The following is a 27945-nucleotide window of genomic DNA, read 5'->3' on the forward strand; positions in this document are numbered from 1 at the left end:
TGCTATGAAATTAAAGTAAAGCCATTTTACTATGCATTACTTGCATTCAGTTACAGCTGAGCAAGAGTCTTGGCTGACTAACAGTACTTTAAAAATTGATATAGTAATACTCCTCACTATCTTCAATCCACCCTAGAGTATATTACCTTCAAAGGGTCGTAAATATAATCCCACAACCCCCCCTCCTTCAGGGGCTGGGCTCTTGCTGCGGTCAACAGAATCTGCTGTTTTAGGAGGTAGTGTGAAAGGTTAACTGGCGTACTTGGCCTCTCTGTGAAAGGAAATGTGATAGATCCAGTGTCAGGACAACTACAGAATGTAACAGGTTCACTTCAGGTGTTAGCAAAGAAAATCATTGATGAGAGTGAGCTTTAACTTAGTTTGGACCTACTATTAGGTTAAATCTTGTATTAATGGACAAATGAATAGCATTTCCTTGTTATCACTTCTTAAAGGGGTAGTTCACCTAAAAATGAAAACCCACATGCAAGCACTCACCCACATGTCGTTCCAAACCCGTAAGACCTTTGTCACAAATTAAAATATTTTTGATGAAATCCGAGAGCTTTCTGACCCTGCATAGATAGCAATGCAACTAACATGTTCAAGGCCCAGAAAGGTAGTAAGGACATCGTTCAAATAGTCCATGTGACTTCTGTGGTTCCAACGTAATTTTATGAAGCTACGAGAATACTTTTTGTGTGCAAAGAAAACTAAAATAATGACTTTATTTAACAATTTCTTCATTTCCGTGTCAGTCTTCGATGGCTGTTCATGAGAGTACCACTCTCAAAAATCATAAAAATGCTCAAATAAATTTAATTTTCTTTAAGAAGAATAACATTTCTTGTATTTTTGTTTTGGTTTTAACATAAAATATGACCTTAACCACGATTTGAAAAATGTGAGGCTCTCTGTAAGGCATGAATATTTATTAACTCTCAAAAAGTTGGGTGGTACGAACACCCATACATTTATATGTATATTCATATAAATTTCGAAATGTGGCAGGATCATAAACAAACCCCCTCCTCCCCCATTTATAATGACAGCTTTGCCCCTGGTTATGCTAGTGATTATGAATGAGAGACTGAGAGAGGTAAAAGAGGCTTTCAATTTTTCCTCCCACCTTTTCTCACCCTCTTCACTCTCAGCTCCATTTGATATTAGTCATTCACCATAAAAAGGAGGGAGTAGAGGAGCATTTAATTGTTCAGTCAACCTACAGCCTTGTGCTCTCTCTCTCTGTCTCTCTGTCTTTCTCTCTTTCTCTCTTATGCTCACTGGTGTGTCAGCAGCACAGAACTCAGGCTGACTAAATAAGGCAAGGATGGAGTCAACTTATCAGCTCTGGACAGAAATACATAAGCCAGTAGCAGTTGATGCAGTAGCCCATCACTGCCTGGCTGTCATCTGCCCTACGTGCCAATAGACTTCACAAATGTTTATCGTCAGCCGCAACAATGACTTCATCTGCATTTGTCTCTTACCCACATGCAAGCACACAGATATAAACTCAGTGACACACACACACACACACACACACTTTGAGCCAATTAGTTAGGGAAGCAAAGAGCAAAGTATTATGATTATAATAATGACATTTATAATATACAGATCATTTTGTTGAACATGCATAGATAAATGGATAGATACTAACTTTTAAAAGTACTTATCAAATTAAGTTTACAGGTGAAAATAAATGTGCTTGACAATTAAGATCAGAAAACTACATAGCATGAATATAATGTCATAAAACAATGATTATTTTAATGTTTATTATTGCTAAAACATGTATAGTATATTATCTATTTTGTTTGTTATTTTTTATTGTTTTATAATTGTCAAAAATCAAATATGAATACATTTTTAAGTAAATTCTTAATATCGTTATCATATCATATTACTAGTGTTCAAAATTTTATGGTTGATAAAAAAATTGTTCTGTGTTTAAAAAAAAAAAAAACTCTTATTCTGACCTATGCTGCAATTATTTGATCAAAAAGACAGTAAAAAGTAAATTGTTGTAAAATGTGACCCTGGACCACAAAATCAGTCTTAAGTGTCAATTTTTCGAAATTGAGATTTATACATTATCTGAAAGCTGGATAAATCAGCTTTCTGTTGATGTATGGTTTGTTAGGATCTGACAATATTTGGCCGATATACAACTATTTGAAAATCTGGAATCTGAGGGTGCAAAAAAATCAAAATATTGAGAAAATTGCCTTTAAAGTTGTCCAAATGACATATTTATAGCAATAGCAATGCATATTACTAATCAAAATGAAGTTTTTATACATTTACGGTAAGAAATTTACAAAATATCTTAAAAATTATAATTTTGACCCATACAATGTATTTTTGGCTATTGCTACAAATATACCCCAGCGACTTAAGACTGGTTTTGTGGTTCAGGGTCACAAATATTAATGCAATGTAAAATCCCTGTTTTCTATTTTAATCATTTCAAAATGTAATTGATTCCTTTGAGAAAAAGTTGAGTTTTCAGCATCATTACTCCAGTCTTCATTGTCACATGACCCTTCAGAGATCATTTTAATATACTGATTTGCTGCACAAGAAACATTTCTTAATATTATCAATGTTGTAAACAGTTGGGCTGCTTAATATTTTTGGTGGAAAAACTGTCGGACATTAGGATTCTTTGATTAAAAAGTTAAAAAGAACAGCAATTATATGAAATAGAAACCTTTTGTAACATTATAAATGTCTTTACTGTCACTTTTGATCAATTTAATGTGCAATAAATATTGGTCAATCTCCAAACAAACAGTCAGTCTAAGAAATAAATTGTGCATGAGCCAATACTCCAACAGTTGAATATAATATGTAATTAGAGAATTAATTTTAGGGTGTGCTTTCAGAGAAGGAACAGAACCATCTCTGACTGCACACTGTTTGTGTGTGTGAAATCCACTTACAGGAAAGAACAAACTCTGATTGGTTCAAGAAGCCTTTCGTTACCTGAGCCACCCAATCCCTCTCATCTGTGTATCGCTGTGGCCGAAATGCAGCGAGGGATTACTTCATGTTGACAGGTTATGAGTGAAGAGCCATTCCACATCCAGTTCAACGCGGGCCCACCCTCCAGCACAGCACACAGACCACTAAAATTAAACATGCTGATGCCGAACTCCGGACAAGTCCCCTGACTAGAGCTTAATATGAGCAACATATAAAAAGACTGATAGATGCAGACATCGTATTTTTAATGAATGCGTTCTGGAATGAGGACACATAAATAAAAGCTGTGGTGAAAATGGAAAGCATGCTCAATCACATCTCGGTTTCACTCAGAATGCTGCCATAATTAGTTTGTACAGTTGTGAAGTCCATTACTGGATAAGTAGGATGACAGTTCTGATTTAATTTAGGCAAATTTGTAAAATGGACACGAAATGTGATTTATTTTTTTTGAACGCTTGCATAATTTATGTTAATATCTAATGATGCACAGCTGTAGTGATTGATATTAGCAATTGCGTTTAAAGCCAAGATTAGTATATCACTGTCAGGCAAAACATCTGCCAGCTTTGTCATGCGGCCTCACCCTCCCTTTCGGACCATCACATGGTATTAATAACAGAAAGATCTCTGTGTACAGTAAATATTAGGAACAGCACGGCATTGGCACGTAAAACTGCTCTGATCCGCACCTCTGGTCAGACCAACCCCGTGTTGAAGAGCCTTCACAATCTCTGGCTGTTCACTAATCACAATGTATCTCTTCAATTCTTAGTGCTAAAACTCTGGCCTTTGTTCAATGCCACCACTATTTCCTAAGCTCATTATATAATTCAGAAAACTTTAAATCCTATGCGCTTATCATAGAGCTTATGGAAGTCTATATGACCCAATATGGATATAAGAATTGGTATAGTGCCACACTGCAAAAAAACATGGCAGTACAACTATTTCAGTGACCTTAAAATGTTATATAGATATAAATGATCAAAAAGTTTTTATATTTAAATTATATTTATATTTATAATGTATTTATAGTGCATAAAATCATTCAAATGTAACCTTAAAAAAGGACAAACAAATTGTCCATTGGGGAAAGAAAATAAAAATCAAGATAATTCAAGATGTATCCTGGATTGATATGATAAAACAATTTTGCTGTATGATAAATTTTGATTTCATGTAAATGTTTCTTTTTGACGACCATTCAAAAGTTTGTGGTTGGTAAGATTTTTCATTGTTTTTGAACGAATTCTCTTAAGCTCACCTAGGCTGCATTTATTTGATCAAAATTGTAATATTGCGAAATATTATTACAATTTAAAATAACTGCTTCTATTTTAATGTAGTTTACAATGTGTTTTATTCCTGTGATGGCAAAGCTGAAGAGTCTTAAGAGGCACACGAATGCTACAAAAAACATTTTAATATGCTGATTTGGTGTTCAAAAACATTTCTTATTATTATCTATGTTGAGAAAAGTTGTGCGGCTTTGTATTTTGGTAAACCATGAGACATTTTTTTCAGCATTTATTAAGAACTGCATTTATTCAGCATTTTTTCATTTGTTTTCTGTCACTTTTGATCAGTTTAATGCATCCTTGCTGAACAATTTCTTTAAAAAATTCATATCAATAATGCATAATTAAACAATATAATAGTATTAAGACCTAACACTAATAGTATTAAGAAGTGAACTGTCCTGTTCCCCTTTCACCTAGATTGTAATGAAAGATGTGTGCTGGAGTTGACCGTTAGGGCCATATGGATTTGTTTGCACGTGAATCAAAGCGTTGAAGTGGAAGACGTGCCCACTTCACCTGCTTGTATCGACCGCATGCTTGTGAACAGAAGGAGAGGAAGCAGAGGGCAGGAAACAGTTTTACCCTAATTAAAATTGCAGCTGGAGCTCAATGCAGTCAGTTGCCAGGCGATGCGACCTTTCCTCTAACAGAGTGCCATGAACGCTGTACAAGAGACATCAAGTTTCTCAACGATGTGCGTGATTGTGTGTGTTTAAGCTCCCAAAGCTTTCGCTTGGATGCACAACATGTACTATCCCTCCCTGCTGGAAGATGCGTGTTTGTATACGCCAGTGTTAAGTGAGTATATGTGATCCTGAATTTGTGCCATAGCCGTAAAGTCTTTATTCCGCTTGGTTTGTAAAGCTCTTGCTATTTGTTAACACAGGGCCAGATGATGTGTAGAAGCACCTGCCAGAGTGCTGTAGTGTTGCCATGGCGATTGCATCCAGTCATTCTGTCAGCCATGCACTGCTTTTTCTGCAGTAGAAGTGTTACTGTGAGGGAGGCAGATGGTTCGCTCCTACTTCCTGTTTATTTATTTATTTGATTAATTTAATAAAGAGCGAAAATTAGAAAGTGATAGCAGCGTGACCACTGTGTACTGATCACAAGATAAAAAACAGGATGCAGGTCTCACTGAACGGATGCAAAGATCACATGCTCTTTCTAAAACATGGGAGATATAAATAAGGTTCACTAATGGATGAACAAGTGGACGTCTTTGATAATCAGTGATGCATGTATATTCTCAACCTTGAAGATGCCATGAAATTAAAATGAAGGTTTTGTGGCTTTTACTTAAAGGAGTAGTTCACTTCCAGAATGAAAATGTGCTGATAATTGACTCACCCCCGTGTGATCCAAGATGTTCATGCCTTTCTTTCTTCAGTTGAAAAGAAATGAAGGTTTTTGAGGAAAACATTCCAGGATTTTTCTCCATATAGTGGACTTCAGTGGGAGCCAATGGGTTGAAGGTCCAAATTGCAGTTTCAAAATACAAATTTATATACTTTTTAACCACAAATGCTCGTCTTGCACTAGCTCGACTTCACGCATTACGTAATTAGGCATGCGTGACATAGGCGAAAGTACCGACCCAGTGTTTACAAAGCGTACGTGCAAAGAAAGTCAATCGCCTTTTACAAAAAACGTCGGAGGAGAAAATGAGATGGAGCTTTTCACCCTACCCTACCTTTTTGAACTAATCAAGATGATAACAGATGAGCATTTTTGGTTAAAAAGTACATAATTTTTTTTTTTTTTAAAGAAAATAACTGATCATTCGCTGGATAAGATACTTATTCTTCGGCTTGGATCGTATAGAGCTCTTTGAAGCTGCATTGAAAGTGCAATTTGGACCTTCAACCCATTGACAACATTGGCAACCATTTGTCTATTATATTGTGAAAAGTCCTGGAATGTTTTCCTTAAAAACCTTAATGTTTTTGCGACTGAAGAAAGAAAGACATGAACATCTTGGATGACATAAATTATCAGGAAATTATCAGGAAATTTTCAGTCTGGAAGTGAACTACTCCTGTCAGCTTTAAGGTCATGTATACGCTAGTTGGTGTACTCCTAAAAATGGAAAGAATTCACTTTTATCATATATGGACATTTCAATTTTTTTCTCTTGCAAGAAGTGATTTTGCTCTTCACAGATTTTGTCCAATCAAATGCTCTCTGTAATGAGAACGTCCCTCCTTCTAACACTACCTGAAACTGACTGGACCTATATCGGAATATGCACACTTCCCTATATAGTAGGCAAAAAACAGTATGTGAAAAGAGTAACATGTCTGAATTCATAATTTTCATAAAACAGTAAGCAAGAAGTACCCAGATGACCTAATACTACGGCGAGATACTAAAGTACATTCAGTGGATTCAATCATATCGCGATGAAGGTATTACCTCCTCTCACATGACTTTCCCCCATTTATTCTCAATTACCCCCCACCAACGTCACCGCACGCTTAGGGGTGTCAATTAAAACTCAAAGGGCTCAGGGGAGGCATGACTGATGTGACTCCCACTGTAACTTTACCCGCTGGTGTTGCTGTTGAACAGTTTTGCTTTAAAACGTGTTATTTTAATTTTTTTTTTATTTCTTTTTAATGTCATATTTTGCAATCTTTCTTCTTCTTTCAACTTTATTTCCAGACTCAAGGTCCATTAGCAGGAAACACACAATACAACCCGAAACAATACACATTAAAAAAGACAGTTATCCCAAAAGGTCCTCATAGAGGACTGATATTGCACATCAGTAAGCCTAGGGTTTTACAACAACATTACAATATTATTATGTGAAACATCCAGCCGACAAATAAATTTAAACATCAATTTTCTCCTTAATGCAGGGAATGACTGTACTCTTGTCTTACAGAATAGTTCACTTGCACTGCTCCATCTTGGTTTTTTCAGCAGAATCCTCATACAATCATTGTATGCAATCTGAAGCTTACATATGCTCTCTTTCTTAAACTTAACCCACAAAGGAGCAGTATACAAAGAAGTACAATATGCTCTAAAAAGGTTTATCTTTACCTGATCTGAACACATATAAAATTTTCTCACCAACATATTTGCTTGAGCATATAACTTACGACGTTGCCTATACATATCATCGTCATCACTCATTTCATTATTAATGATATGTCCTAAATATTTAGCTGTAGTACATACATTTTAAAACTTGCCCTGATAAGTAAAATTCTGGGAAATTCAAATCTCTATGTTCTTTGGTTCTACATATCATGGCAACACTCTTTTTTGTATTGTATCGCACAACATATCTAATCCCATAATTAAGAACATATATTAAGCAACTGTTGAAAACCAACACTACTTGGGGAAAAAACAACTAGATCATCAGCATACATATAGTGATTGACTGTGGTATTACCAAGCATACATCCAGTCCTACAGTCACTTAATTTTTCTGACAATTCGTTCATATAGACATTAAAAAGTGCTGGTGAAAGTAGACCTCCTTGCCGCACTCCATTACTTACTCTAAATGAATTTGAGACACAATTATCCCACTTTATCTGCATACTTTGATTAGTGTACCAATATGTCAATATTCTTAATATACTATTAGGTACACCCCTTTGTCTTAGTTTACTGAACAACTTTTGATGATTAACTCTAACGAAAGCTTTAGAAGCATCAATAAAGCCAATTATAACAGTGGAATTTTGTCTTTTATACAGTTCTACTACTTCCTTCAGAGCATATATACACAAATCAGTACAATGCAATATTTGCATTGTTTTATTTTTGTACTATGAATTTTTTTCTCATCCAATTTTTTGAGGAGGCACTGCCTCCCTTGCCTCCTCAGAGGAAACACCCCGTCCCTGACAGCCTCCGTAGTCCCATATAGCCATTTAGCAACTGTCTTTTTTAAGACAAGTAAAAAAACCTTTTACTTATTACTGATGTATTTTATGTTGTAGAATAAAACATGGAAATATGTTGAGCTTGTTGACCAAAAAAAATTCAAAACATTTTTTGACCATTCAAAAAAATTCCATTGACTTCAGGACGATGGAACTGGAAGTAAGCTAACATGCTAACTCATTTCTGGGTTTTGGCCTACAAAAATATGTCATCGTTGCAGCATTTTACTATCCCTCGAGGCCACGGGAGAGAATTTGTGAATGGCGATGAAGCGACTGATGTTGTTGGTCACATAACAATGAAAACATACATGTAGAATGTCCAGATTACATTTATACTATACAGAATGTACTTTTTAATGAATACAGAGTAAGTACTTATTTAAAACAAGTAGGTACTCAGAGAATATGTGATTTTGGACTCAGCAGATGAGAACTTGGAAATCATATTCAGAATGGAATACTTACCGCACAATATATACTGCATACTGCCTGCTATTTAAGGTTGAATTGAAACTTTAGTAAAAATGAATATTTTATAAATTTTTGTCTAAAAAAAAAAATGTCTTAACATTTGGCAGTCCAACAGAATGAGTCAAGATGAAAGAAAGATATTCATGTTGTGGCTGACATTACTTCCGGTTCATCACATGGAAATGGAAGGTCAAGTCAAGCGCACTGCATCGTGCAGTACAGTATTCCACCAAGCGAGCTCTGCTCATTTTGGTAAATATTGTAGCTCATCTGGGTTATTCTGTCCACACAGGAAATTTGTAAACTGTGTAAAGTGTAGATACTTGACACTGCAGATGTAGCAAGAGCACAGTATGGTATTATGCTATTCCGAATATAGCTCTAGCATTATGGTTATGATGAAACTAAAGGCTATTAACTATTCATCAAACGATTTCAAGGGCTTTTTAAGAAGGAGATCAAATAATGCTCACTTTAGTGGGGGTATTTTGTGAAGCGATGTGCTGAAATGCCTCGGGTCGACTCAGGACAACAGCCTGTGAGGCATGAAAGCAATACTTTTCACACTGATCTGAGATCTGTCGTGCAGTTCCTTTGATTTTGGCATGTGCATATTTGTTCTGGGCAGTATTTTCAAAGACTATGTGTTCTAAAGATTCTAGAGATCAAAATTTAAGACCGTAAACTACTTCTGCTTTCTCATATTAACATGCAGAATATCAACTGAGGTTTGCTTTGAGTAAAATCTCAAGTAATATTCATTATATGTGGCTTTTTGGCTTTGATATCACATTAATACTCAAGCACAAGTATCCAGGATGATTGTGAGCAGGTGATATCTGGAATACTTGAAATTGTCATCAATGACTGCCACTCAAAGTATGTCAAAAAGAGATTAAAAAGCTAATCCAGGCGGAAATGCCCATGCACTGGGTATTTTCTATTTAATCAAAGCTGATTTTGACTATTCTCCCAGCCAAGCATCTGTCTATGTTTTAGTAATGGATGCTGAAGATATGTTGCCTCTTTAGACTTTTTGGTATATCGATGCATTGAACATCTCACTAACCTGAGTATGAACTTGCCTGCAACAGAAAACCAGATTTCTTTTTTATTTCAGCCTTGTCAGAAATTCTGAAATGTGCAAATTTATTCCACCCCTGTATCAGAATTTGAGTGACAGGTTGGATGAGGTGGAATATGTGAGGCTGAGATCACACTTTTTTTTTTTTTATCCTATTTTTGCTCGCCAAAGTATGCCTACACCAAGAAAGTTTATTGGCATAAATTATTATAGTAAACCCACTGCAAATGTTGAAAAATGATCTATATTGAAAAACCTTGGAGTGGATCCATGCAGTGATGTCAAGAGTGTGTCTTTTCTTTTGTTTGTGCCAACTATCTGCTTTTTAAAGTAAAGTACAGCTTTGTTTTTGTACTGCTCAATGCCAGTGCCTTCTCTCATTTTATACTAGAGAAATATTAGGGTCTGCTTTTTCTAGATTGAATGTCCTCACAGTTTGCTACTTAACCTAAAATCAGTAAGACTAACAGAATATCACAGCATTAAGATCTTTATGATTACAACGGCTGACTGTATTTTTGTCATTAGTGTTTATGTACACTGCCGTGCCTATGTTCAGCATACCATTTTGTTCCTCAACTCATTTGCAAATCAACACAGCTTGGATAAATGATTATGTTTTGTTGTTTATTTTAGCAAGGCATTAATTATGTCAGCATAATTCCACATTCCCACCTGCTAGCAGTCCAGCATTAGACATTGCATGTATGTAAAAGCATTGTGCTAATTGTATACAATTTAAAGCATGCTAAACACTACATTTAAACATCTGACTGATTATTTGAAGTGCATTCCACTCTATGTGCTTAATGCATTTTACTTGTATTGTAATGCAGTTTCAAAATATACTGTGAAAGTTCTCTTAAAGCAATAATTTTTTCATCATTTACTCAAACTAAGTTCATTGCGAACACTGTGGTATTCACAACACTTTGATCTTTTTGAAGAATCTGCACTTAAGTATTTTCCTTGCCATTAAAAAGCTCCATGTCAAGTCTCGAAAATGAAGATAACCACTAAAAAACAACATAAATTGCTTCATATCACAGCTTTGTATGAGGAATTGACTCAAATTTAGTTAGTATTTCTTCCACTCCAGTGAGATTTGAACTGATTCATATTCAAGAATCAGATCAGTCCAATTCCTAAACGAATCTTTCACTCTAATGATTTGGAATAAGAGTGAATAAGAAGAACTTAAATTTGCATCCTCACACAAAGCTGTCACATGACTAAAATATTATGCAAAAACAATATGGATTAGACAACTGTTCAAAAGTTTGGGTTTTTTAGAAAACGAATAGGTCAACACAGTTTCTGATCAAAAATACCGTAAAACAATAATATGATTAGAATTTAAAATAAATGTTTTCTATTAATACTTCGTAAAATGTCATTTATTCCTCTTTTGGCAAAACTGAAATGGAAAAATAATTTTTTTGTAACATTATAAATGTCTTACTGTAATTTTGATCAATTTAATCCTTGCTGTATCTTATTGGCCTCATGCTTTTGAACAGTAGAGCATAGTTATGATACTTTTATTGAGCTTTTTTGTCATTTGTGACAAAATTATCAGATGTGGGTACAGTGCACTGTATGGAAAAGACCTGTGTGAAGACTTCATAATTTGTCATTTCATGTTGCATGGAAGAAAAAAGTCATACAGGTTTGGAACGACTTGAGGAGGATGAGTAAATAATTGCACGATTTTTATATTTGTGTGAACTATCCCTTTTAGGTACTGTTTATCCAGTGCTTCATCAGCCATTTTCATAGCCTAAAGCGATTTGTTATTCAAAGTGATATAGCCAAAACCTCCCTCTTTATTAGTTATTCAAATGCACAATACTCAGGTCTTTGCTATGATTCATCACTGAGACCTGGAGTTTGATTTATGTCTGTGTACCACGTAAACATCTCAGAGGGCAGATTTTGGCTTGTTGAATAAAATGCAAATATCTCCTGTATAACTGAGGAAATGTGGGAGGGAGAAGGTCAGGGAGAGAGAGAGAGAGGCGGGCACATACCAGTTGGCAGCACCGGCACACAGCAAAACGGTGTCAGCAAATGTAGCAGAGATTCTGCAAATAGCTTCGGGTGGAAATGGACCTTTTGCTGTGATCTGGAGGCAGCCTGTGCTGCTAGAATCCTCATCTTAACCATTATATGAAAACTTGCAAAACTGATCTTAGATCAGCCATGTTGGCTCTTCTCAATGTGGGCCAATGGCCTGAGGGGGGACCAGCCAATCCCGCAGGCACATAGACACTGATTTGTCTCGGGCCTGGCCTGAAAGGAGGTCACAGAGAGGGGGTGAAATTCAAGTGCACCATTAAAATTAGAGGGGTGCAGAGATGCATACCGGGGTTTTAAATACCCGAGGTCTTGAAGTAGGTACACACAGTTGCGTTTTGAAGAGATGGAGTATATGAAATAGAGAAAGATTTTTAATTGTTAGTCTCTTATTCATATTTTAGAATGCTTCGCATGCTTTTGTACAGTATATGTACAGTCGGGTCTAAATCTCTGAGACCACACTGAAAATATGGGATTTAAATTGGCAAATAATAAAATATAATAAATAACATAAGCAATATTAATTATAAAAATAATGAATTTTTTTGTATTTTTATCAAATGTAAAACAAATAAGCATTAAGATTCCTAAATTTATGCCAAATACCAAAACATTCTGAAATGAATTTATTAATTTATGTTGATGATGAAAATATTGTATTAAATTCTTCAATAAATGGGAAATAGAAGCTTTTTTTTACTAGTGGTGTCAGACTTTTGGACTCCACTTTAAACTGCCATTCAAACGTATATTTTTTTTTCTTATGTTCATCGATGCTGCATTTATTTGATCAAAAATACAGTAATATAGTGAAATATTTTTACAGTTTAAAATTTGGTAACACTTTATTTTAAGGTGTCCTTAAAATAACCCTAAAAATAACCCTAATCCTAATAGTAAGTACATGTAGTTAATTATATTGCTCAGTACTTAAATGTATAATTACACTGTAACAAGGATACCTTAAAACAAAGTGTAACCTAAATTTTTTATTTTGATATTTTAAAATGTAATTTATTTCTGTGATAGCAAAGCTGAATTTTCAATATCATTATCAGTTTTCACATGATCCTTCAGAAATCATTCTAATATGCTTATTTGCTTCTCAAGACACATTTCTTATTAACTTAATGTTTAAAACAGTTGTGCTGCTGTAATATTTTTGTGGAACTGTGATAATTTAGTTTTTCAGGATTCTTAAAAATTCAAAAGAACAGCATTTATTTGAAACAGAAATCTTTAGAAATCTTTTGTTACCTTATAAATGTCTTTACTCTCACTTTTGATAAGTTTAATGCATCCTTGCTGTATGAAACTATTAATTTCTTTAAAAGTATACATATTCAGTAGGCTATCTCATTTGCCATTACAGTTTTATTGTAAAGAGTTGAAAAAAAAAGAAGATTTGACTCCGCTTACATACTGTATTTATCATAATAATATGTTATGGATTTCCTTATTGAGTCTTATGGCGGGCCTTGAGGTTATACAAGGAGCTCAAAGACTGGCACTGGTCTGTCTTATACCCCAAATAGATGCGTCTAGAACTCCCTCACACTTCATCACTTCCTTTGCATGCTTTTGCGTGAGGATTCTACAATGATCGTTATTATGTGACTATCGGAAATAGAGGCCCATGTGTGTTAGAATCCGAAGCTAGGCAGAAAGTACCTCTTTGTCCCTCAATGATCAGCTATTTTTTTGCACTGGCAGCCCGACTGTCCCAAAGCATCTGGCCTCTTGCATTTTAAATATTGTTAATGATTAAAACAGACGTCCACTTTGTCTAAGAAGGGTTTAACGAAGCCGTAAACATCTCAATCCATCATGGCCACAGGAAGGAGCTGATTGATACTCTATAGGGAACCAAAAGCTTTAATTTCTATATGCAAAGCAATTAAAGATTCCTTTCAGACATCCCATTCTGCTGATGCATCTTGTTTTGAAGGTTGGTCTAGCTGAAGCACCAAGTTGGACTAATCCGCTGCATTTTAGAGTGTTTATCTTGTGCTTTTGATGCTTGGTTGCGTAATAGTTATAGTAATATCCCTGAACCGACGGGAAAAATCCCCGATGCCTAATGCATACGCTGCACAGACTAAATCTGGCTGGTCTGTGAGAAGATGAAAACAGTGTGTGTTGCAGCACGTCGGGGGTTTTGAAGGGATTTGAGAAGCAGGTCACCTCTTGATTCCTGTCCATAAGCTTGTGTTTCAGTATGATGCAGGCTTCATTAAAGCCACCCAGAGGCCAAGCCTATCATGATCCCAACATAAACCTTTTCCTGGTTTTTTTTTTTTGTTTTTGTTTTTTGTGTGCTAGTTTACTGTATAATGAAATCACACCCTGTGTTCATGATTTTTTTCTCCTTGAAACATTTGAAGACTTTTGCTTTTGCACTTGAGAAAAAGACATTAGTAATCTTACATGTTTCTAGAGTTTCAAATATCAACAATGTCACATGCTGTACACAGCAATAAACTTTTTTTTTTTGTCTTGGTAACTTCCTCAGGCATGTCCCAACCAAGCATATACAGATATTAGATAGTATTTATTGTATTTATACTGTATTAATATTTAATATTATTTGAATAAGTACATTTATTATTGGAATATTAAAATATATGATTTAAAAAAATTAAATATGGTAATATTTATATAAATATTATAAATATTGTATGCAAATAATGTTATACTGATTTAATATAATAATATTTTAGTATTTTAAAATTTACTTTTTATTTGTATTTTTATTTATATATAAAATTTTACTAATATATATATTATTTTATATTATTGATATTGAAAATATGTTGGTTTTGTAATTTAAATATTTAAATATAAAATAAATAAGTATTTCAGTTAAAATTCAAATAAATTAAACATTAATATTATATTTATCTAATATTTATGTGTATAACATTTAAATGCAGATCTTACATTCTTTCAGTGCAAGCTTAGTTTACTTTAATGCTGTAGGATTGGGAAGTGACAATTTTTACAAAAAAAAAATATATATATATATTTATTTATATATATGTATATATGTATGATGTGTGTGTGTATATGTATATATACACACACTCTCCAAGACTCTCCAAGGACCACAGCTGGAGAATTGTAGAGATTAGCTGAGTCTTGGGGTCAGAAACCTAAAAACAAAAATCACCACATATTGTTCAGGAGGGTTTCAAGGAAACTTCTCCTCACTCATCCAAAAACAAACTCCAGCATATTCAGTTATCAGACACGACTGGAACTTCAAATGGCACTGGCTTCTATGGTCAGATGAAACTAAAAAAGAGCTTTTTGGCAACAAACCCACCAGATGAGTTTTGTACAAACAGGGATAAAAAGTACCCCATGTCCACGGTTAAATATACTGCTGGATCTTTAATGTTGTTGACCTGTTTTTCTGCCGGAGGTCCTGAACATCTTGTTCAGATACATGGCATCATGGATTCTATCAAATATCGACAGATAAAAAATCAAAAGCTGACTGCCTCTGTTAGAAATCTGTGTTTATAATGGGCTGTGTTTGGATCTTCCACCAGGACAACAATCCAAAACAAACATCAAAATAAACACAAAAATGGGTCACTGAGCACAAAATGAATCTTTTACCATGGCTGTCCCAGTCCTCTGACCTGAACCCTACAGAAAATGAGTGGGGTGAACTGAAGAGAAGTACTAACATGGAGCTGTGAATCTAAAGGATCTGGGGAGATTCTGTATGAAGAAAATGGTCTCTGATCTCTTATCAGGTGTTCTCCAAACTCTTCAGGCATTACAGGAGAAAACTCAGGGCTGCTATCTTGGGAAAAGGACGTTGCAATAATTGGGTGCCAATAATTGTGGCCAACATGAACTAGAGAAAGCATTTATTTCACAACGAAATTTTCCCCCCTCTCTTTCAGTTGTTTTACTTCAATGATAGGTTGGAATTTTGTGAATTTTTTGAATGAAAGATAAAAAGGATAAACAATGCAGATTTATTTTCACAGCCACTATATATTAGTGCTGTCAATCGATAAAATTATTTTTCTACTAATTAATCACACATTTTTTTCTGAAATTAATCGCAATTAATCCCACCTAACATTTCAAGTTTTTATACTTTTATATTGCAATCATTTCACATTCAATCTTCAAATTAATGTACAAACAACATATTTTTAATATTTGTTTAATGGCATATTTTTTTTTATGACTGGAGGCCAGTATCACTGATACCAAGTAATACTGATTTCCCTATATTAAAAAAACAATTCCCCTAATATTTAAACATTGACTATAGCCATTAAACATTACATTATAATTAAGAGCTATTAATTTTTACATTTATTAGACTTTAAAAATAACTACTAATTTAAGTGAACTTAAAACAATGTTCACAAAAACAATTATCATAAATGTTATATTTCGCTAGGCTACATGTGCCCCTCAGCAGAAATTGAATAAAGTTATCAAACACCAAATTCTAAACTAAATACAGATAAATACATACAGCTATATAAAAGTTATTGATTTCCTATTTTTTCTTTTATTCTTGATGAACAGACATCACAGCAGCTGGTTATTAGTTTTTTTTTGGCTGCTATTTCTTTAAGAGCCGTCACTGCTGAACTTGACGCGGATCTGACACGCATCGTATTTTCTCTCAACTCTACCTTTTCTGACCCATTTCAGTCTCTTCCAATGAGCTGATGAGTTGAATCGAGTGTGTTAGATGGGGGAGACAGTGCTGGGCTGCTCCAGGACAGTTTTGAAAACCATTTCAGAGACATGATCTTAATGTCACTCATATATAACTTATTACATGCACGCACATTTTTAAGGCAGCTTTAATCGCCTTTTTGGTAACTTCATGCCTTAACTGACCACGACATTGCATGCACGTAGTTTATTTCGCGCTTTGATATACAGGCTACAGCGCGTGCCGGTTTCCGAGCTTGTTTGACTCGTGCCTACAGCTGAAGTGAAGTTGGAGCGCGCGTCTGAATCGTCTCCGGATTGATATGATCGTAAAGACGTTCTGCGACTGAATAAATGCACTTCTTGTCAAGAAAAAACAGACAGAAACAGCAGTTATGAGTGGGGTGGCCAACCCTAGGCTCTGTCCCTGCGTTAAACTGAAAAATATAATCGCCCACGTTAACGAGCTAATTTTGATAGCACTAATATATATATATATATATATATATATGTATGTGTGTGTGTGTGTGTGTAAATGTTATTTATTTATTTTTTGAATGCAAGTCTTAGCTTTTTCGCCATGTATGTTGTCTGCTGAGTAAGAGATGTGTTTTGAGGGATGTGTTTTGTGGTCTGTGCGCTCTGACCGGATTAAATGCTTTGTCCCCATCCATTTGTAAAAGCAGGATTTGGATTTGACAAAAACGGGGGATCAGCACACCCCATAGTACTATTTAAGCAGAGGAATCCTCCACCCTCCATATACACATATGTATTGAGAACACATATACACACAGGTCCCCTCTGCCCCCCTCCTCCTCCTCCTCCTCCCTACACACAGCTAAAGGCAGCCCACATCAAAACATAGGTTAAACATCCCCGTTTCAAAACCCAATCACAAGCATTCAGCAAAGCACTCATTCAAAGAAATTAATGACCTTTAATAAAATATATTTAATATATAACATTTATATTTATTTATATTTCAGAATTTAAAATACATAGCACAAGCACACTCTCACAGCAGAACTTTTATTTACATTTATTTAAATGCTGTAAAAAAAAAAATGATAATGTATGCTATAACTTTCTCTGTCTTTTGTGTACAGGACATCCCATGCAAGGACTAAAAGTGAAGCAGCAGACCAGGCCGCACTTGCAGCGTGTCAGGAATCAGACTTAGCCAGAGCTGTGGCTCGTGAATTATCTCCAAGCTTCCATCAACCAGGTAAGTTACAGAAGAAAAGTTTTACTTTTCCCCACACACACCCTGAATATAAGACTTAAATACCCCCGATGAAAGCCACCAGATTATAACCACACACCCTCACTTACATTCCTCGCAACAGATACTTACCTACACACAAACCCACAGCTCAGTGGAGCTCTGCTGGCTAATCAAGTTGATTAAGGTTTTTATTTAAGGGTTCTCGCTATTAACAAACCATTAACTACGACTTGTGCCTCAATAAACTCCAAATTTGCTGCTTATTAATAGTAAGGTAGTTGTTAAGTTTAGGTATTGGATAGGATTAGGGATGCAGAAAGTGGTCATGCAGAATATGTGCTTTATAAGTACTAATCTAATAAACAGCCAATATGTTAATAATAGGCATGCTAATAAGCAACTAGTTAATAGTGAGAATTGGTCTCTGTACTACAGTGTTATGACATATTTTCCAGGCTCTCTCTTTTAGTTTATCAGGCTGTTATGCTGCTGTACCTTTAGGATTTCAGACCTCTGTTATGATTGTCTGACCTTTGCATGTCAGTGTAGTTCTCACTGTCATTTTTCAGAACATTAATATGTAAATAATAGTAGAAAAATGTTAATGTAGTCATGGTTATAAGACAAATTGCCAAAAGAATATGATTTATTTATTTATTTTAGTATTTTAATGTCAAAATATTATTTAAATACAAACTTAAATAAATTCTTATATAAAATATTACAATTAAAATAAAATAAAGATAAATGTCATACTATGTATCTATAATATTGATCTATAAATAGCATTTAAATGCAGATCTTAGGGTTTTATTTTTTATTTATTTACTTATTTATTTTAGTTTTATTTTACAGTTTTGCAAGCTATAGTTTTCTTAAATGCAGTGGTACTGGGAAGTGATGGTAAATATCAGAATATCTCTATGTAATACATATACATTTCTTATTACATTTATGCATTTGTCAGGCAATTTTATCTAAAGGATCTTCCATTTTGTCCGTTCGAACCTATGACCTTGGTGCTCTACTGTTAGCAGCTACAGGAATGTGTTTTTCTCAATATTGTCCCTGTAAACATTTCACTTGCAGATTCACATATAATTCTAATACTGATGTGGTAGCGGAGATGGAACATTGTTTTTTGTGTTTAATGTTATTTGTATCAGTAATTGTGCACAATGAGCATATTACACTGCAGTTTGATTTATTTGATTTACACTACAAATATTTAAACATTCTTAAATCAAGATACATGAGAAGATACTTGAGAAGTAAAAGTACTTAAGTTTGGTTTACTGAACAAATGACCAATATTAAGTGAGTTTATACTTACTTAACATATATAATATATATAAGTGCGGTAAAAAAAAAGAACTTAAATGCAAAGGGAAAACAAGTTTTTTACTATGTTTATTACTCAACATTATAGAGCACTAATAGTAGTAGACTGTTCCTCTGTGATTGTTCTAGTTCCCTTTGGAAATACCTCTGACAGCAGCCAAAGAATTTCGTCCATATCAAACCGAGAATGTTCTCTGGATGAGGAATGTAAGGCTTGTTGAGTGTGTCGTGCGTATGGCACATTGCTATCAGTAAGCGGATTCAGATAAGAAGTGGGCATGTCAAGTTACAGCTCTATTGTGCCGCTCACCTCTCATGCAAAAGGTTCCAGAAACACTTCTCAGTTTTCAGAAGCAAACCCCACCCAAACTACACCATAAACTCCAGCTGAGCAAAGAGAGGTCAAGGGATAAAGGTCAAACTCACAAGGGGCCTGGTACATAACCTTCTGCAGATCTATAACTGGAAATCACCTTCACAAGGAGACACTCGTGTTGAACAGGATATGACTGTGCAAATGAATCACGTCTTACAGATACCTGTGAAATCTTTGCGAGAGCCGCCAGGGAGATAAAATTTTAATTAAACTGAGCTGTTTCAGGAGAACTACTGTTGCTCAGATTTGCTCACTTTTTTGTTCTACCATTTTACTTTTGCTCTCTTAGTGACCTGATTTACCCTTTTGTCTAAACTACAATCCTTTATTTGTGAAATCTAATGCCAGATTGTTTAACACTACCTTATTCCGGCTTGTTCAGTGAAGAAGCGAAACTGGTTTTGTAAGAATGTGTAATGTAAGATTGTGCCTATTTAAGAAGAACTGCACAGAAAATGTAACTGGACATAAGCATAAAAAATACATACATTACTACGGGTGGGCGATGTACTTGTAGACACAATTAACCGGTAGAAAATTGTCAACCTGTAGAGATTTTGGATTATTATCTCTATCGTGGTTGCTGTGCTACGTGGTCACGAAAACGTATCATTTGCATGCATTTTTAAGCATTGCGGTTTTTAAAAACAAGTGATTTTAAGCCGTTGAAACGCAATCAGCTGCAAAAGAGAACTCATTTCGACATATGCACATGAAGAAGGCGCTCATAGAGCATTGGATTATTAAACTGACTTATTTTTGCTGCTTTATAGAACTTGAACGGTTAAATACACACACTTGTATGTGTCATAATGACCGTCTTTGCAAGTATCCTCGTAAACACAGTAATTTAGGTTCTAAGTGAAAGCAAACAGCTGAGAAAGAAAAACACATGTGTAACAGTATACTGGATCCGGGCAGCTCTTAAAGTGACAGCAGTCTAATATTCCTGTTGTCTGTCATTGATGTTAATCAAACAATAAAAGAGAGAAAACTTCTTACTGCTCTTGACTAAATCACTTTTGGAACTTTAATAAGAATAAATATATATTTAAATTACACAGTGAAAAATATGCACTGTTTTTGTACATTTGATTACTTTATACAATGTTTGCAGCATTTATGTATTTGTTCTACTGTAGTTTTTTGTCCTATTGCGTGTAATTAGTATCTTATTGTTATATAATCGCCAACTCTTTACTTATCTTCAGTGAGCTTGAGTTGTTTTTTGTTGTTTTTTTAATTATTATTATTATTTAGGCTAGTATTAGTTTTTTGTGAAATTGACACTGGTGACAAGAATTATGAAATTTCTATGGTATTATAAATATATACCCCACCCCTTCACATTACTGTTAAAAAGTTTGGGGTCGGTAAAATTTTTAATGTTTTTAAGTCTCTTATGCTCATCAATTCTGTATTTGTAATCAACAATACAGTAAAACAGTAATATTACAATAACAATTTAAAATAACTGTTATCTATATTTTAAAATGTAATTTATTTATGTAATGGCAAAGCTGAATTTTCAGCAGCGATTACTCTAGACTTCAGTGTAACATGATTTTTCAAAATCATTATAATATCCTGAGTTGGTGCTGAATAAAAAGTTTAAAAAATCAGCATTTATTTAAAATATTTTGTAACATTATAAATGTCTTTACTGGTAATTAAATGCATCCTAAAAAATGTACTGATCCCAAAATTTTGAATGGTATATGTAAATTTGCATATAATAGTACATTTTTGTTGATAAATTGAATTCAGTGGGCATGATGTGTCAGGCTAGATTCATTCAAATAGACAGGTTCATTTTGATAGTAGCGCTTCAGATTAATCCAAGGGAGGATATAATTTGTTAATGAGCATATAATAAGTGCCACTAGATTTAATGACTAACACACTTGAGGTCACAACTGCCATGTGTTTATTTAATACGATACGTTTTCAGTACATACCCTGCATGCTAAAACTGGCCAGACATTCACATTTCTAGAATTGCAAGTGTTAGCACTTCTCTGTGTATTTATTTAGGTGAGGTTTCTTTTACAGGACTCGCATGCAATATGCTGCCCATATGTTTCCATGTTAATTAGAAATTCCTGGTCGTTTCCTGGTCCTGTTTGCTCATTTGCAATGCTTAGACTTAAGTTTTATTGTTTAACAAAGGCAATATTCCCATATCATCATCTTTCCAAATAGTAACTACACACAGTCTGCTTGAACAAACACTGCAACCAGTTAAACAACACTTTCAGTGTAACATCAAACACTTTGTGACTCAAATGTTTCTTGACCTTCAGAGTGATTTCTGAAAGATCGTGTGACACTGAAGACTGGAGTAATGATGCTGAAAATTCAGCTTTGCCATCACAGGAATAAATTACTTTTAAAATGTATTCAAATGGAAAACAGTTATTTTCTGTTTTAAATAATGATGTTTTCATAGCAGAAACAAACCTACTTCAATTCGAAGTGTCGTATGAAAACAAAGTGGCTTTTTGATATGATCTGGCCTGATCCGCTTGATCCCCAGCGTTGCCTGGTTCTCCCACTAGCTCTCAAACATCGTGCTCAGAAGAGTAAACACTAGCACTCGTAATTGACATTTCTGGCTTATGGCAGATTAGTGCAGAGGTTAAGTATGCCTTTGTAACACATCAGGAAAAACCTCTGCACTGTCGCCATGGTTGTCTTTAGGCCCTGTTTGAAATGGTCTACCCAACGAGGTTTATAGAGTGACGTTAATTGCGCTATATTTGGAGTGAGTGTGTCCTTTACGGGGAGCTAGCGGAGGGATAGTTGGAATGGTCGGGAGCTGGAATGGCAGGACAGCGAGCAGGGCTCTGACTGCAGCTGTCCATTCCTTCAGTCAGACGTTTTGAACCCTGACTGCACCTCTTCTTCCCTCCTCCCTTTAAATCACTCAATCACTGCCCATCTCTTCAAATGCAGGTGCTGCCCTGACCTTATGACCCCCAACAATTCATCTCTCTTTTTCTCTATTTATGCCGTTTCAGTACAACCTGGATGGCTCAGATTTTGACATGTATAATAATAAATAAATAATGTATAATGTATTAATTCATCTTACAATTTTGACTGTTTGTTGTATAAACAAAACAAAGAATCTGTGTGGGTGTGTTGATGTGTATACTTGTTTATCCACACACACATTCTTACTATGTTATATGTGTATATACGTTTGTATGTGTACAGTATATGTAGCCTACATATATGCACATATTTACATTTTTATAACGTATTTTCCGAATCGCAACTACTTAAAGTAACAGTTACAATTGTTTCTCATAATAAACAAACATAATAAATAATAAATATATTATTATTATTATTATTAAATAAGGCTAAGAACATGTATTTATAAGTAAATAAATTATGATTTTTTTTAATATAAATGTTTATTTATTATTTCTTGTATATATGTACATATTTACATATTTATAATGTATTTTCTTAATACAATCGCAATTAAAGTCGCAGTTGTGAGAAAAATAAATACATGTATGTATTAATTTTTTTTCTCACAGTTACAAATGTTTCTCATAATAAATAAGAAAAATGTTGTTATTATTATTATTATGTACATATTTATACTGTATGTTCTTAATTCAGTCGCAATTACTTAAAGTCACAGAAAAATAATTTTTTTTTTTTTTGGCCATTTTTGCCTTTATTGCAAAAGGTCAGTACAGACAGACAGGAAGAGGTGGAGAGAGGGGGATGTGATCGCAAATGTTCTCGAGTCGGGACTCAAATTCCAGTCATCTGAAGCACAACTAATTCATTATTAGTTTTATTTTATAAGAAGGAGGAACATGTATTGAGAAAGTACACGGATAATCTGGTCTAGCATTGAGAGAAGGTTGCTACATGTAAAAGATGAATATACATAGATCGACTATAAAGTAGTCATTATTATTCCATCAAACGTCTGTCAGTATGAAATACATTATGGCATGTTTCATAAATACAACCAAGGCTCCACTGGCATGAATTTATGAAGTGCTTAATAAATTCAAAACCCCCATATCACATGCTCCTTTTATTAGGTTAGGGAGCCTATTAATATTCTTCACAATGTAGATAATAAACAAAAGGTTAAGGTTGATTGCACAGACTGCATCTGTATGTTTATCATGCCTCTGATTGGTTTGTTTGTGCTGCGTTGTAGCGTCTCTGAATTTGATCTATTGCATGTTGAGACAATAGTACCGCTTCAGTGCCATCCGCCCTCATGTCAGGGGTAATTGAGTTGTGTCTCTTAACGGTGGGTGAAAAGATTTCATAATCCTTCTCATGTCATAAGAGAGGCCTTTGGATCTTTGTCAAATGCCTTATGCAGATTTTGAGCCTGTGAGGTTCTATTGCCACCACTTATTTTTGGAGTTGAATTTCACATGACAACATGACAGCTCTCATTATACATCTTGATGCCTCATCATATTGTATGATCTTCTTTTAAGGTAACAAGGACTTTCCAGAATTTTGATATTTAATCAATAAGTAGCATTGCTTTTTGTACTGTTACAATATAAAAATCATTTTCTAAACTTTTTTGTCTTTGTCTTTAGATACAAATAATCCACTTAAGATAGATTTATATCCAGAGTTTTTTTGCCTTTTAATAATTAATGTTAGAGAACCTAATTCGAGATATCTTCTCTGAAAACAAGTCTTATTTAATGATGTTTAGATGTTTTTTTGAATTATTATTGAAAAACAAGGCAAATATAGTGATTAAGAAAATTATTTTTTATAACTACACCACACAGGTGCCATAATCTAATCCACAAAGGCAGCGGATGTGATTGCGTAACCTTAGAAGATGAGGCCTTTCCATCCCATCGACTATTAAATGAATACCTCTCGTTATTGACGTTCGGTTTAATTTAAGGTCGGTGAGGGTGCAATGCTCCAGAGGATTTAAACAGATCGTTCCCCCACACAGGCCTGTCTAATGGTGCTGGAATATGGCCAGGATTATCCATTATAGCCATCATCTGTGGATAATACAAAGAAACAGATTATTCTTATAAACCTATGGTGTTGTAAATTTTATTTTACACTTCATTACAGTAGGTTTCCCTACTTTCTGTGCTTGTAATCCATTTGTAGTGATTTAGTGTGTGCATTATGATTATGCATGTAATGTTGAAAAACAAGGCAATGATGCAATTTTCTCCACTACCTTTTTGCCTTGCGTACCACCATCAGCCCTTTCAGTGACACTCAAGTTCCCTTCAAAATGAAACCAAAATGTTTGTATTTTAACTCATTTTACACAGCACATCATTTAACTTGATCATTGATACAAATAAAACTCATATGCATCGTTGACATATTGTAATACTCCTCACTCACAGAAATTGCAGAACCCTATGCTTACACACATTATTTTGTAATTAGAATATATATATATATATATATATATATATATATATATATATATATATATATATATATATATATATATATATATATATTATTTTAAATAATTAAAGTAACATTTATTTACATGAACGATTTCTTTAAATATATTTATTATTTATTTATTTGATTTATTTTAATCTTTTCACTCTTCAAAAAAAAAAATTAGCATTAAATAAAAAAAAAAAAAAAATATATATATATATATATATATATATATATGCTAGTTTGGTTTACATGCAACTCTGTTTGGGAATCACTGTTCTAGTTCTATTGGACATTTTTATGTTGCCTTTGTAGTTCTACAGTGTAAAAAAATAGTGCTGTCAAACAATTAATCGCATCCAAAATAAAAGTACTGTGTACATTTATTATGTGTATATATAAATACAAACACTTTTTCAGAACACACATACATATTGTAAACAAAAACTTTTATATTGGATGCGATTAATCGTTTGACAGCACTAGTGAAGTTGTAAATTGAGTAAGTTTCGCAAGTTTTTTTTTTTTGCTTCAAAATGTCATGTTTAATTCAGTGTTACTTGCTGTTTCTTTGTAATTGTTTACTAATTTACCAGCAATTTTCGAGTTAATTCCCCCATTTATGTGTGCTTGTTCAATGTTTGTTCATTTTATAGTAATGCAGGATTTAATATTAAAATGATTTTGAATAAAATTGCTCAAGTACATTGTATTTATTGTTTTGTTTATCAAATACAGTATTTTACTATTGTGCCATCCCAGGGTAGCAGACTTCCACTTTCAGAGTCTTGCTTGAGGATTAAAGAGAGATCAAAGCAATCTTAGAGCATTATGTGGACTTTATTTTTAAGTTGCTCCGCAACTACAAGATTAACAGTTCTTGGCGATGGTTAGAGAGCAACACTCACAATGGCTTGTAACATGAGACATCATATGATCAAAATCAATCTGAATGTTGATAGATACATATTTTCTTTCAGTAGTATGTGTTCTGCTTAATGATTTTTAAGAACAATTAAGTTAGTTAGTAGCTGCTCGTATAAGTACATAAGTGTCTTCTGTAAATGACAGAAGAACAGGCTTGTGTGTTTGGCAGTGAATTATGTCTGCAGTGAGCTAACATGGTCTCTTTAGACCAGTAAATCATGCAAACAATGCCAGGAACTTGTGACAGGAGTTCAGATCAGACAGAAAGAAGCAGAATGGACCCTCCATAAAACATGACCTCTTATCAAGTTATTGTGAGAAATCATCTTCAGAGGATACTTTAAGCCTTTTAAACATTAAGAATGCCCTCACACTCTTTGAAGCTGGTCATCATGGATGCCAGAGATGTCAAGTGAATTAAACTGCAGTTAGATTGTTTGGGCTTAAGCTAGATGGAGCCGTATGATTTTCCCGGAAAGCTCTATTATGCAAACTCAGCACTGCGTCATTCATGGTTTTGCCGCTGTCCTCTAAGCAGTTTCACCAGTTAATTGATCCAGATTGGACAGAGTTTTCATTGACAGGGTGACTGAGCAAACCATGTTTTGAGAACTAGAAAAATTTGCACACATTACCAAAACTGTTTTTATTTTACAGAATAGACTTGAGAAGGTTTCCATTAGTAACACAAGAAGCTGCATTAAAAGGGACAGTTCACCCCAAAATTAAAGTTGTCATTAATTACTCACCCTCATGTCGTTCCAAATCATAAGAACTTCATTCATCTTCGGAACACAAATTAAGATATTTTTGGTGAAATCCTGATCCTGACTCGTTCAAGGCCCAGAAAGGTAGTAAGGACATTGTTAAAAAAATGTACAATTTATATATATAAATTCATATAATTATATTTAACATTGTTTTATATACATATTTCATCATTGGCAATGTTGACCCATAACTTGGCAAATTAGTTTTCTGTAATAATTATGCCATAAACTATGTGAAATTGCTGGTGAACTTGTATTATAATTTCCCTGACTTTGCCCAACATTTTATGCCTCCCTTTCAGGACTTGACTACATCAAACAAAAGTTCAGTGAGCCAGTGGAGGAGATCAAGGAGGAAGCACCTAAAGAGGAGAAGGAGGAGGAGAAGGAGAAGGAGAAGCCTTCTGGCAGCCCTTTCTATCGGCGCGGCACGACTCCAAGCCACTCTCCTGCCCAGAGCCCAACCCCGTCACCTCCTCAGTCCCCTCAACAGAGCCAAGCACCCAACCCCAGCGCCAGCCGCAAGATAAGCAAGGACAACAGCAGCGTAGCCCGAAAGATAAGCAAGGACAGTAGTAGTGTAGCTCGCAAGATAAGCAAAGAAGAGAGAGCCTCCATTGTGGCAGAGATCACCAAAGTTTCCACCCCTCCTCCTGTACCGGCCATCAAGCTACAGAACGTTCCCCCACCAAAGCCCCCCAAGGCCCCTGAACCCCTGCCCAAACCTGCCAGCACAGGTAATGGGCAGCTACATGCTGCTTATCACAGTTACTACGTGAAGCCGGTGGCGAAGTTGCCTCCACCAGAGGAACCAGAAGATGAAGAGCCTGAGATGACGCAGTCTAGCCTGGCCAGGATGCCTCCACCACCCAAAATGGTCAGGGCGCCCACTCCCAAACCAGAGCCCAAGATCAGGAAACAAGAGTCTATCAAACCAAAGAGCTTAGCTGATACCAAGAAAGCCAGCATAGATATGGCCGATGAAACCATAGCGGAAGAGTCTGTAAGTGTCTTGTTTATACTTACAGATGTGTGTTTTATGGATTGTTGCTGGAAATGTTACATCATGTGTCTTTTTACCCAGGGTCCTAACTCAATTTTGGTTGCCATGGTGATGCTTTTGAATATTGGATTGGCAATCATTTTTGTCCATTTCCTTACATGAAACACTACCATCTCAGGTAAAAATTTTATCTTTATACATTATACTTGATTTTCCAAAATTGTAAATGACACAAAGATTATTGAAGTAGATTTTATAGGATGATACGATTTCAGTTTTTCTACTTCAAAATGTCAAGTTTAATTCAACCTGTTACTTCCTGTTTCTTTGTA

General features: G+C 34.7%; 1 protein-coding gene across 2 annotated transcripts in view; it reads left to right on the forward strand.

Annotated features, from left to right (window-relative positions):
- Window positions 1-27945, forward strand: part of jph1a (junctophilin 1a) — a 41292-nt gene that overhangs the window by 7426 nt on the left and 5921 nt on the right. The window contains exons 3-5 of one of the 2 annotated variants that reach the window (XM_058765363.1): window positions 17642-17760; window positions 26913-27613; window positions 27695-27791. In XM_058765363.1, the coding sequence (XP_058621346.1) occupies window positions 17642-17760; window positions 26913-27613; window positions 27695-27775 (901 nt within the window). In that variant the 3' untranslated portion in view covers window positions 27776-27791. Of the gene's footprint in view, window positions 1-2947; window positions 4214-17641; window positions 17761-26912; window positions 27614-27694; window positions 27792-27945 lie in introns of those variants that run through there. The other variant, XM_058765364.1, reaches the window with a different exon arrangement.

The sequence above is a fragment of the Onychostoma macrolepis genome, chromosome 24 (assembly GCF_012432095.1).
Source record: "Onychostoma macrolepis isolate SWU-2019 chromosome 24, ASM1243209v1, whole genome shotgun sequence".
Taxonomy (NCBI): domain Eukaryota; kingdom Metazoa; phylum Chordata; class Actinopteri; order Cypriniformes; family Cyprinidae; genus Onychostoma; species Onychostoma macrolepis.